Below are 13,139 nucleotides of genomic sequence, written 5' to 3'. Positions count from 1 at the left end.
ATCTGTAATTAAAATATTAATAATTTAAATATGTAAATAAATATGTAAGTAAATATTATTGTGTATAGGAACGACGTTGAGCTTCAAATGGCTAAAGAAGAGGAGCCAGGTGTTCCTAAATCGCCAGTAAGGAGAATGCCGCTTCCTTATGAGGTAATCTTGATTCTTACGCGATGTAACATTACGTTGAGCTTATAGAAATCTGACAAAATAACTGTGTGTTTTAACATACAGAATTTTCCTTCTTTTTTCTCTTTCTTTTAAGATTATGAATGCAATATTGCAAAGGGTCTTTTGATTTGAAAGAGAATTCTTGTTGCATTGTAGTGCCTCCAATTTGTTCTTCAAGACCATAATTATGGAGCGCCACCACCGCGAACGCCATCGCCTTCCTCACCACCGTCTCATCCAAAGCAACAAACCATTAATGGAGCTGGCAGTTCCACAACTACTTTGCAGCATCCTTATATTTTTGGTCCAGGTAATATCCCTACTACACTGCAGTATTAATCAATTTTATTTAACCCATTTGTCAATAAAATTTGTTCTTTAAAAATTGATCTCCCTCCCAACATCAGTAACATTGATAAAATTAAATGAACACTTTCCTTGCCGCGTGGATCGTATGTGTTTCACGCCTCACTGCGTTACCAAATGGAATAGTTTTGTTTATAACATGTGCTGCGTAATATTTATATGATTGCAAATTTATATTATGAAGAAAAAGATATAACTATTAAACTACAATTATAGAAAAAGATAAAAATTTTTATTGTAATAAATTATTAAGTATAAAAATATATGCAGAAGTCACCGAAAATCGACTCGATAAAGAACGTGTTGATATACTAAATTATATCTATGATTAAAGTTGTGAGCAATACTAACGCGGAGGATGACGCCGCCAGCGCAATCAGTAGTGAAGCGGGACGAGAAGCGGAGCCAGAAGGCGAAGAAACTGAAACCGCACCTGAGGGTGAAGGCGACGATGAGGACAGTGTTACTAGATGCATTTGGTAAATAGATATAATTATTTTTAAAAACCACGATTATTCATGCTCTTCTGTAGTAAAAGATCATGGGTAACACAAGAGAGATATTTGTACTTTATTAATATGTAATGTGTAAAATTATTATTTTCTTTTTAGTGATTTTGAACATGACGATGGATACATGATTTGTTGTGATCGATGCTTGTAAGTGTTACTGATATTTTTAATATACACATATAGATTGAGTTTCTATTTTGGATTTTCATTAATCAAAAAATAATCAAAGGAAAATCTTCGAAATATTATGATACTTTTTTAAGTCTCTTAATAAAGAACTTATTAGTGAACACTGCAATTATAGGGTATGGCAGCACGTCGACTGCATGGGCATAGACCGTTCGAACATTCCTGACGAGTATCTTTGTGAGAGGTGTCGACCACGACGAGTCGATCGACAGCGAGCCCGCGCTTTGCAAATGCGTAAGCGCGAGGAGCTGCTCAACTCGGATACGTCATCTGATACATCGTCAACTAGTTCAGCAGACACGGACGTTGGTGTCAACAACATTGCAACGCAAAAAAAGCGCTCGCTTTCGCAGCAACAATCACAGGTCCCGAGACGCAACAAGTCCGACATGGGATCCGTTCAAACTGCGCAAGTTCGAAAATTGAATAACAATAACAACGTTGCAAAACGACAAAGAAAGGACTCTCATGCCAGACAATCGAGTGCCGTTCGCAAGAAAGAGAATGCCGCGCCAAAGCGAGGACCCGGAAAACGCAAAACCAAAAGGAGAATGAGCGTTGAGGACAAGGAGGAGGACGTGCAAGATGCCTGGAGCAGCAACATGGCGCCTCTTCGACAGTGGATCGAAAAATACGAGGAAGCCGTAACAAATCATTACAGTCCTGAGTTGCGAGCCAGGATATCGAGCATTAAAGTCAACGGAACCCACAGCGACCTTCGGCAAGCTAATATGAGTGTCATCGCCACTGGTAAATGTAGACTCAACGTGCATAGTAATAATCTCAAAGTAAGTAAAATATCACATTATTTTAGATTACTTTAGATTTCTGACGAAGAAGATGAAAGATTATCGTTACAAAAGTTGCGTTTTACGATCTGAATTTAATTGTTAAATTGTTAAATTAATATCTGTTTTCACCATATAAAATCCATATAAAATTAGTCTTACACGGGCATTATCGTACGATTGTTCATTAAATTTCAAAATAAGAAATCGTAGTAGACAATCTATCGATTTAGTTTTGTTTTGTGCAACGTTCGTTAAAACATTTGCTTCTCATGTAGTTTTTAGTGGCAACGATGTATCTCTCACCGAACACCCCTGTCGTGGAATTACGTGGCAAATATATGCTCAGTACGCAACACCGACCACAACATCCGCAAGGTAGCAGACAGCACGTTCAACGGCCGGGACCGTTCGTGTTTTTCTACCGTTTGCCGCGCGATGGTACCGAGGTCTGCGTGGATACGCGAACTTACGGCAACGACGCGAGATTCGTACGGCGTAGTTGCAAGCCAAACGCCGAAGTGAAGCACTGCATCGAGAAAGGCACGCTGCACCTGTACATCGTGACAACGTGCGCGATCGAGAAAAATGCTGAGATTACAATCAAACACGAGCAGCACGATCTGTTACTGTCGCCTAATCTCAATTCTCCCACGCTGCCCGTGGTCTGTGCGTGTAACAATCCGCGAGAATGCCAGATCGCAGCGGCGAACCAGCTGAATCGAAGAAGCAGCAATGGTGCTCTCATCGAAAACGCTGAGTAAGTTTACGTAATAATATGAATAATGATAAAGAGTGCGACAAGTTTTATTAATATTTTTTATTATACAGTGGCAGGGAACGAAGACGGCGAGGTAGAAGAAATACCACCTGCGAGGAGACAGAGTCTACGTCGCCGGTGGTTTCTACCAGCGTCACGCAAACTGTTACGACCGCGACACCGGTATCTACAGTGACCACTGTGACACCGAAAAAGACAGTCACGACCACGATTACCACTACGATGGCCCGTCAGGTTCCCAAAGAGGAAGCCACCGCTGTGGTACAACCAAACGTACAGCCTCAGACATCACTTAGTTTAAGTCAACCGACAGTGGTAACGCTAGAAACGAAGAAAGATAAGAAGAAGATGACGCGAGAAGAAAGGAAAATGGAGGCGATTATGAAAGCTTTCGAGAGGTTGGAGAAGGCGGAGCAGAGGAAGCAAGAGGTCCAGGCGAGAAACGCACAGCGAAAAGAGTCCAGCGGCACACATAGCGATAACGAGGACAGTCACCCGACGACGACGGGACAGTCTAAGGGTGGTAAACAGACGAACAATTCCGAGAGACCGTTACGACGAAAGAGAAGAAAAGGTCGTGCGAGGACGACGAGTTCGTCTCAGTCGCAAAGCAATACTAACCGTAGAACGAGATTGAACTCGGCTGACTCCGACGTGTCCTCCGGAGACGAGAGCAATTCAGTGCAATCGCCGCCATTGTTAAATCAAAAACGGCCATCCAGCCGAGACGTTTCTTACTCGCATTTGCAGGCATCAGTCAAAAACGCAACATCAAGCGACGGTACCAGCGACAACATTGGATCATCATCCGGTAATCAGAGAATTCCCACGGCAGCCGGTCTTTTATTGGCTTTAGCGAATTCAAACGCTCCTGGTCCTCCGAGTTCGCCGCCACTGTTACAGCCTACTCCCGTCAAAAGTCCCACTTGTGACAGTGGAGCCAGCAGCAGTTCGCAGAGTTCCACGCCATCCACGCCGTTGTCGTCTACTTGTCTCCTGGTAGCCGCCGCGGTCGGTCCGCTAGCTCCTGGCTTTAAATTCCCCAAGACGAAGAAGGTGTTGATGAACGAGTGGCTAAAAGAGTCGCCCGATCCGCCGCAAGCTGTACCTCAGGTGTCACCTGTGCCGGCGTTATCGTCAACACCGATCTTACCCAATTCCATGAATTCAATTTCGTTGTGCGGCAGATCAGCAGATTTTCCGTCTCTGTCGACAACAGATCCGTCTGTAGAGTTTCTGTCGCAGAGTTACGCGGCCAAGAGTCTAGCGACCTTAGTGCAGGCTGCCAACTCGGTTGGTGGCATATGCGACTCACCACCGCAACATAAACAGCAGCAGCAGCATCAGGCGATTGCTGTTTCCAGTAACAACAATAACAACAACAACAACAGTGGTTGCATCGCAGTGTCGACAGGTTCGGCGAAGAAGCGATGGCTGCGTCAGGCAATATCGGAGGAATGCGAGTCGCCTAACAGTCGACCGGAGAGCCCACCGTTGCTTAGTGAAAAAGTAGCACCACCCAAGAAGCGGAGAATAGCTCGAGAGAGCCTGTCGTCAGAAAATTATACTCCACCAACAACGCCGACCATGCTACTCTCGAGTGAGGCGGTACCCAACAGCAGATCATTGTGTCCTACCGAAGTAAGTTTTCTATCGATTTGTCGTCATTGAAATATCATGAGAATATAAATATCTTTTTCGATGTCGAATTGATGATATATATTTTGATTAATATTTGACTTTCTCCTTAGGACGACTATATGGAAAACGCGCAGTCACCCGTTGTAGAACAAAATGACGAGAAGCCTTACGAGTCGGAATTTGCGAAGGAAGAAATTAATGTGGACGGGGAACGCATGGATTCCAACGAGTTAGTGGCTCGAGAGAAACTCTCAATTAACATTCCTCAATCAGATTTTTATATAAAGCGTAAGAAAAAGAGGGAACATTTGGATAACGTTAAAACAGAGGTATCTTTTGTAGTGGAAACGGAGAATGTCACAATGAACGACGAAGTTTCTCCGAAGTGTGAAAATAAACAGGAAGCTGAACTTAATTTCAGCCCGTTACAGATGGATTCGAAAATATTTGCAAAAATTCGGGAAGTTGTTGAAAGTAAAATTGATTTCGGATTGAACGATTCGGATTTTTCTACGAACAAAGAGTCTTCCACGAAGAAGCAAGCTACCGAAGGTACGGTCGAGATAATTGATCAGGACAAACCTAATATCGAGATGGAAGAACTTAGCTCTCCTAGCGCCATAATGGAATCTGACACGATTCTGAAACAACGAGTGGCCGAGATGCAGTTAGAATTCGGTGGTGGCATCAACGAGGTCGTGAATGTCGCCAACAGTGAGGATGAGAAATCCGGCGATAACAAAAAGGTGTCCGAAATTGCTACGAGGTGTCGAGAGATCGTCGAGAGATCGGATGATAACATATCTATTGACGAATTCGACGTCGAGGCGCAGATGAAAAAGATCACGGGCGACGACGGTAACGATTATGAAGAACAGATCGACACAAGTTTAGAAAAGGACAAGAGTATAGACGGAATAGAGGGTTTGATGGAGAGCTCGAAAGAAGATTCCGACTCTGAGGATAAAGATATGGATGACGAAAAGTATTGCGAATCTTCGTTCAAGTTGTTCAGTGTTAATCACGAGAAGACACTGGTCAAAGAGTCGGAATTGACTAAGCCGGAACAGATCACTGTTGCGTTGGAAGATAACGTGAAAGACACGAATAAGAATACGAGTGATGAGCCTTTGAAAGAAATATCCAAGATGGAAGAGTCGTTCATTTTCGCGACGTTATCAGAAGAGTCGATTTTTGAAGCTGCATCTTCGAACATGGACGTGAAGCCCGTTGTAAATTCTCCGAAAATCTTTCATTCGATTGCACCGTTAAGTGAACGCATTCGCAAGAAGCCCGATCCTGCAGCTACGCCTAAAATGCCAAAGATGGATTTTGAGGCAGCTATTATAGAATCGACGATAAATATGGACACGGCGGACGAATCGAAAAACGGCGAGCAAAAGCTGATATTGTCGACCGCTTTACGCGAACTTTTGGAAGCGAAACTGGATGACGTACCGTCTACGGCTACGGCCACGGTCGAAGTAATGAAAAATGACATTGATAATGAAATAAATATGCCGTCACAAGTAATTAAACCAATATCAGACTCCTCTGAACGCAGCTTAGACTCGACTACGGTCCAAGACTCGACAATGACTCGACAGGAATCTCTGCCGATTCCGGTGAAAGAGGAAGAGGTGCAACCGAAGGAGGTAAAACGGTTAAAAGATCCAAGAACTGTCGTACCGAATAATATGCCCGCACCGCCGACCGTTAAACCAGACGCTGTCCCTCCTGCCAAACGCAAGGTTAGAAAAGTAAGATTGTAACAGAATTTTTGTTCTTCATAACTGTGATTATTTTTGCGTTTCTTTAGTTATCGTTATCCTCGTTACAGGTACATCATAATTAAAATCGGATAATAATTCCTTCGCTGGCTTCATCTTGCTGTAGAAATGTTTTTATGTACCCATAAGATGGACCAGTGTGTGGAAAATGTTACTGTACTCTTTCAGTTGTCCATTTCGGAATATCGCAAACGCAAACAACAATCATCGGTATGCGCGGCAACCGAGCCCGAGTCATTGAATGAAGCTTCCACCGGAAATAAAAGTGGAGCACGAGGTAGATCGGACAGCGCCAGCAGCGGCACTTCTTCGCTCAGTTCCGACGAGGAGGGCTCCAAAATGTCGCTGTCCCTCGATTTACCGGGTCTTGCAACGTTAACGCCTTTCGCTAACGCCGTTGAGAACGACGAAAAGAAAGGTGATAATCACCACATGGTAAATAAGATCTGCAGCTGCTTATTCCGTATTTCCGTATTGACAAACATAAATTTTGCTTAAGTCATTCAATTGTCAAACTTGGATACAAAATCAAATCTCTGTGTTTTATTCACTCAACGATTAAGTGATTTAATATTCGACACTCAGGTGGAGAGGAAGGTGCAATCGGTTGGTCAGCGGCACCAACTACAGTGGAACGACAACGAGAAAACCTTACCGAGAGATTAAAACGGGAATTTGGATTGTTTCTCGGTGACGAAGATGACGAGGAAAGAGTGCGTAAACATGGTACGTATTGAATTTATATTATTTTTCTCGACAAAATATTTAGAATAGAAAGAAAAACAGAGAAAATATAAGAGGGAGGAAGAGAAGCATCGTTAAGTATCAACTTTTGTTTGTTTGTAATACCGTTATTTGTTTCCGTTATAGGTTTAACAGCTGAGGCGATAATGAAGGCGCATAGATCTCCACCTCACAGTTTGGTTGCTAGTACCCCCGCAGGATATCCTGGGTTGCCGCAGTTACCCCCTCAGCCGTATATACCGCCACCCGGTTCTGCGTCTATTCACTATCCTCAGTTTCAGAATAAATCCGGTACTCTGCAATATTCGAGTTTTGCAGTGTCGTCGCAATCTGTGGCACAAACAATGTACAGTACTGCCGCGTCACCGCAACAAACGCCGAGTACCGCGAATAAACAAGCACAGCAACAATTCTTGATACCTCAGGCGTCTCAAGCACCACCGGGTTCTAATCCGTATCCACCACAATTCGTGCCGCCGCCGCCACCACCACCGCCGCCGCCGCCACCGCCGCCACCGCCACCTCCACCGCCGACGCCGCCACCGCCACCACCACCACCGGTCACGGGAACGGCGATAGCGATATCAAAGTTCCCGTCAGCGACGACGCCAACGCCGCTGTCACATCCAGTATCGGGCAATCAGACATGCTCACCGACGGCAACGGGGCAATCGCAGAAGCAGTTTTTCAGTCACTCGGCGTCAAAGTCGTAACCTACAGAAAAAGGGTAGTATTAATAAATTTGTTTTAAATCGGTATTATTATATTACGATTTCGATAACGGGTGATATATCTTCTGCGCGGGTTACTCAACCCACATCTTGCCTCTACCTTGTGAAATCATGTGGGATTTTAACTGCATAATTTTGGCAGTTTACATTCTCTTATAATATAAAATAGAAAACATCAGTGTGCTTGTACGCAAAAGTACGCTCGAGGGACGAACGGGAAACCGCATATAAAATTTCAATAATTTCTCAAGTCGAAAGAATACTCTGGTAGAATTTAATTCGCTGTTATCACTTGTAAAATTAAGTGAACATATTTAAAAATCTATCAATAGAGCTATCGATTGAATTGATGTTTTTTTTCTCTATTCTCTATTAAATCTATTCGATAAGAGTCGTATGGCCTAAAGTGATAGCCGAGTATTTTGAGGATAATAGCAGAGATGTGCGCATTTTAGATAGGATATATTAAGAGACAAAAAGGGAAACAATGAAAGAAAAAGGAAAGAAGAGGAGGTACTTTCGCTGCAATGGCCAAAAGTGTATTTTAACGATGTACACTTTTTATACCGGTGAAATGATGCCCTAAAGTATATAATTAGTCCAATATTGATAAAGTTAATGCAGTTGCAGGCGCGTTCGGTTTAGGTTGATAGCGAGATTTCAGTTTGCGGTATTTCCCTAAACAACCAGTTATTATATGCAATATGCACTCTGCATCTCATTCAACTTCTTTGTACATATTGTTTGAATATACACATATGCATAATATTAACGATATGAAAGCTATATTTAATCCTAATTAATAGATTACAATCATAACAGATCTTATATGATATTTAGATAAGTGGAATAGTACTATGTTGTGCTGTTTTCTGGCATATTAAAGGCAAAAGAGGCCCAGAATTCTCTATATTTTATATTTTATTGTAAAATGGCAGATTATTTATAATAAAAAATAAATGTTAAACTTTCAATTTGAGTTTTATTTTGAAAACTTAATGAGTTGTATTATTACTTGATATATTCTGTGTACACACGCGCGCGCGCGCGCGCGCACGCACCACACACACACACACACACACACAGAGGGAGGGGAAGGAGAAGAGACTGTAACACGTTATTGTCATGCACAATAAATGTTTTTTAATGCCGTTTTTATTTAAAAATGTTTATTTATGTCTCTGTAAATTTACATCGCGATTAATGTTATACACCAATGCTGTAAAAGGGCAACACAGACCTGTTATGATAAGTTGTACAATGTTATAATACATTTTATTCTTGGCGATATTTTTAGCAATGTATTGGAACATGTTTTTCAGTAACACAAAAGTTTCTAAGCAAGAAAAAGAGATAGAGAATAGATTCAACTTTCTGATGCTTGTTATGCATGAGTTTATTCTTCTCTTTGGGTCAATTTCCTAAAAGACGTCTATTTACACCATTCATTGAAGTACAAAAACTTATTAAACAGTAAAAAGTATATTAAAACATATAGGAATAAATTACAATAGAAAAAAAAGAAAGAAGGAGAAAGAAGAAAATTATAAGCTATTTTGTAAAAGAATTGCTTCGCGATTTTTTATTTACACCGCTTATATTACATAATTATTTAATTATTAGTGAGAGTGTACGTTTCTATTTATCTTGCTTCGAATAAAAAACTATGTTCAAACTGTGTATCAAAAAACTGCAAGTTGTGCATTGTTTGCGCACATATTAATATTTTGTTATTTGACACAGGCTCATGTTTAAATAATAATAATAACGATTATTTTTCTTTGAAACCTTATAATGTAGGAAATGTAATTCAAACGGCAACCCAGTGTACACGTATAATTGAAATGATGTATATTTTATTTAAATGTAATTGTGAAGAATAACATAATTATTATATCATGCATAATTATAATATTGATATTTTCATCACTTATAATATATAACAGAGAGAAGAAAAAAGAGAATTTTGTATAAATTTGGCAGTTAGGTACATGAATATATTGTTATAAAGAAAAAGAAGTTAAACTCTCGAATTTTCGGCTGAAAATTAGCTATGAAGATTAATTCTCTTTTATTTGTAATATGACATTAATTACGTAATTTTGGCACATACAGACTTAGACAAAATCGAAAATAGCGAGCGATGACGAGCATTGAGAGACACAACGAAGAATTGTTTCGTTAATGTTACAAATTTAAGCTTTTGCAGTATTAAGAATCATAATTAGCTACTTTCCATGGCATTAGAATTATCTGGACACATCGCTCGAATTAATTATAGTACAATTAGGCAATAACGTTTATTAGGGACTCGTAAAGATTATAACTATGTTACATGCTGAATATACCTTGCATCGAATGATAATTAGAATCAATTTGAATTAAAAAAAAGAAAGTAGAGATAACATTAAGTTATAATAGCGTCACAGTTTAAATATGACGATAATGGCAAAGATGTATATGCATATTTTAATTTATTACAAGAAATGTTAGATTTTTTATCTTCATAATAGAAGCAAACTTTTCTTCTAATTTAAATTGCTTTTATTAATAAGAAAATTGTAATTATGGCCATGATATACGTGTTGTTCAATACTCTGAAAAGTTTCGAGCGTGACCTTAATGTAATCGATTGGTAGCGTGCAATGTCATTAACTCTTTCGTTACACCACGCTTGAAACTAGCAGGGCTCGTAACGCGTACGGAGGCAATTATTCTATACGCAAGAAATTGAAAATGAAAATACATTATTATCACAAAGATATGTATTATTAAATTTATTGAATATTAAATGTTTTACAATATTCAAATGTTTTGGGCATTTCCATGTTGCCTCATTTTCAGTGTTGATAACGGCATCTTATAGGTAAAATGTAAAAATAAATATAGTTAATTGGATATAATGTGTGGACATATACGTACAATGCGTTCCAGAACTGGTGGTACAAGCGGAAAGGGACTTGGCTGTATCTAATTTCAACGGAACTATACGTTATCTCTAGAAACATTTGTGTTCTTAAACATCAAAAGACTACATGTGGAAGATGAAAATTGGGTTTAATTTTTAAGAATTTTATTTTATTAATAACGCATAGTTAGAGCTCCGTTGAAACCGGATATAGCTAAGTATACACTCATACCTGGAATACTCAAAGCTGTTTTCTTGAAAACCAAGGCTTTGTACAAGAAATGTTCGTCCTACTTTTTGACTCATTTCTTCATATAGAATTATTACCTTCTCGCTCATACCATCAATTGTAGGACACATTGTATTTAGTACACACGCTTTTCGTATATGATCATGAAGAATATATATACACGCTCTCTGTAAATGCTCGTCCATTTTTCAAAGAGCGTAAATAATTTACATCGTAATTGTTCACTCTGTATGGATGTGTGTGTGTGTGTGTGTGTGTGTGTGTGTGTGTGCGCGTGCGTGTGTGCGTGTGGGTGCATATATGTACATATACATGCCTTTTGTAGCGAAAGAGTCAACACATTATAAATTTTTATTTTGGAAGTTAAGAAAGCAAAAAAAGCAGGAATTTTCTATGATAAATAATAAAAACCATTGGAAAGATTTCGACGAGTATTATGGCAATTTTTTTGTATGTTATATAGAAATCGAAAGGGGAAGAATTAATAGACATAATAGACATTATGTCAATAAATCGAAATTTTTATTTAAAAAAGAAAAATAACAGGAGCATCTAAAGTATGATGGGCTGCATATTATGCATCTAATTCAAACAGAGTTTTTAATAAACGTGTGAATAAACAAGAGATGTACGCGATTTACTTGTATTAAGTTTTATTAATACTCAGTTGTAAGCAAATATCAAAGTCTAGAGATTATAATTGAGCATCAGATTATTGAGTTGTAATATCCATATGATTCGCAATGTGAAAGTATTCTCAGAAAATTTCTGTGGATACGTGCATGCGTATCGCACGGATCCCTTCCCTTTCCGGAATCGAACGATGAGAAAAAGCCTCTTACAATGTTTCAATTGCAATTTTTAAATATAAGCAGATATATTTTTAGCATTTGGTATTTACTTTGTACTTTAGCGAATATTTTGTAATAAAAAAGAGTATAGTATATTATAAGTTATAAATTATTACGGATGCGGTGGAATATAGAATACAGAACGAATAGGGAATGTACAGCGTATGTGTGTTTCGCCACCTGAACACACAATGAAAACTTGTAAATATTTTTGTAAGATAAATTTAAATATTGATATATACATATATATATATATATATATATGTATAATATGTGTGTGTGTGTGTGCGCGCGCGCGTGTGTGTATACATATATGTATATTGATCTATATATGTATATCCTCCGAGCTGTCATTTGAGATTCGAATCAGAGAAATCAGAAGAACAAGCTGCAGTATCGATTATTTTGCAGTTTTCAAATTCCATTGTTTATTATCCGTTACACAATTCCCCGCGTATTATATATATATATATATATATGAAGATATTCTGATAACAAGCAGATATAACATATGACTTTGTTATTAAAATATCTGATAGTATAAAAACAAATCGTTACAGCGACCGTTTCAATGTTGTAAATAAAAATACAAGAGCCATAGCAGTTATATATTATTATTATTATTATAATTATATTCGGCGCGTGTGCGCGTACATATATATTCAACTTTAAAATAGGCTGAGGATACATAGAATTTTTTAATTTGCGATTTACTGTTATATGTGCCTAGTTATAGCCACACATGTTACATCATTACATATTACACACTGTATGATAATTTAATCCACGGCTACCAATTATATAATTAATGTAACAAGAGTTCTTCGATATCAAACTCACTATATGTGGTATATTATTATTATTATTATTATTATTATTATTATTATTATTATTATGGCGTAACGTGTAAAGAGCTCATATTTAGGCATACGCGAAATTTAATAAATCGGAATACATTTTACGAATTAACACACATTGCTCTACCTATATGACCGCATCTGACATGAAATCCCATGGCCCACATGTTATTATTGGATCTTTATTTTTATTAATCATGGTAAAACGTATATATAACTTCCACTTTTTCCCAAATCACCACAATTTATATTGATGATGTTTTAATTAACCCTTTCTTTCTCCAATATTCCATCCTTACAATAAATTATTTTTATTAATCAATATTTATATAGTATAATATATTACATTTAACTCCCAATTAAAAACTTAAAAATAATTAATATAAATTTTTGTAATATATATATTTTTCCTTTTTTTAATAGTAGTAATTCCAATTATTCTTTTATTTTTAATTTTGAAATTCCAAGTGGAAAATATACCTTTCTGTCCTTTCAAATGTATCATTAAAAATACGATAATTCTTATCGACGACGAGTAATCTACCGCGAAATAAGTTTCG

At 38.2% G+C, this 13,139-nt stretch overlaps 1 protein-coding gene across 4 annotated transcripts in view; it reads left to right on the top strand.

Annotated features, from left to right (window-relative positions):
- The window catches only part of LOC105276642 (inactive histone-lysine N-methyltransferase 2E), a 29,303-nt gene extending 16,612 nt beyond the window's left edge, over window positions 1–12,691 (top strand). Inside the window, exons 3-13 of one of the 4 annotated variants that reach the window (XR_002193076.2) lie at window positions 69–153; window positions 328–481; window positions 872–1,016; window positions 1,149–1,196; window positions 1,354–2,026; window positions 2,305–2,786; window positions 2,858–4,448; window positions 4,559–6,208; window positions 6,407–6,673; window positions 6,824–6,964; window positions 7,109–7,248. Coding sequence is in view for 3 of the 4 variants with exons in the window: in XM_020030787.2 (XP_019886346.2) it covers window positions 69–153; window positions 328–481; window positions 872–1,016; window positions 1,149–1,196; window positions 1,354–2,026; window positions 2,305–2,786; window positions 2,858–4,448; window positions 4,559–6,208; window positions 6,407–6,656; window positions 6,824–6,964; window positions 7,109–7,695 (5,806 nt within the window). In the remaining variant the exon portion in view is untranslated. Of the gene's footprint in view, window positions 1–68; window positions 154–327; window positions 482–871; window positions 1,017–1,148; window positions 1,197–1,353; window positions 2,027–2,304; window positions 2,787–2,857; window positions 4,449–4,558; window positions 6,209–6,288; window positions 6,674–6,823; window positions 6,965–7,108 lie in introns of those variants that run through there. The other 3 variants (XM_020030788.2, XM_020030787.2, XM_020030789.2) reach the window with 3 other exon arrangements.
- Window positions 12,692–13,139: the final 448 nt, after the last annotated feature.

The sequence above is a fragment of the Ooceraea biroi genome, chromosome 11, assembly GCF_003672135.1.
Source record: "Ooceraea biroi isolate clonal line C1 chromosome 11, Obir_v5.4, whole genome shotgun sequence".
Lineage (NCBI taxonomy): Eukaryota > Metazoa > Arthropoda > Insecta > Hymenoptera > Formicidae > Ooceraea > Ooceraea biroi.
Note: the sequence above shows the minus strand (reverse complement) of the source record. Positions and strands in the feature narration are given on the sequence as shown.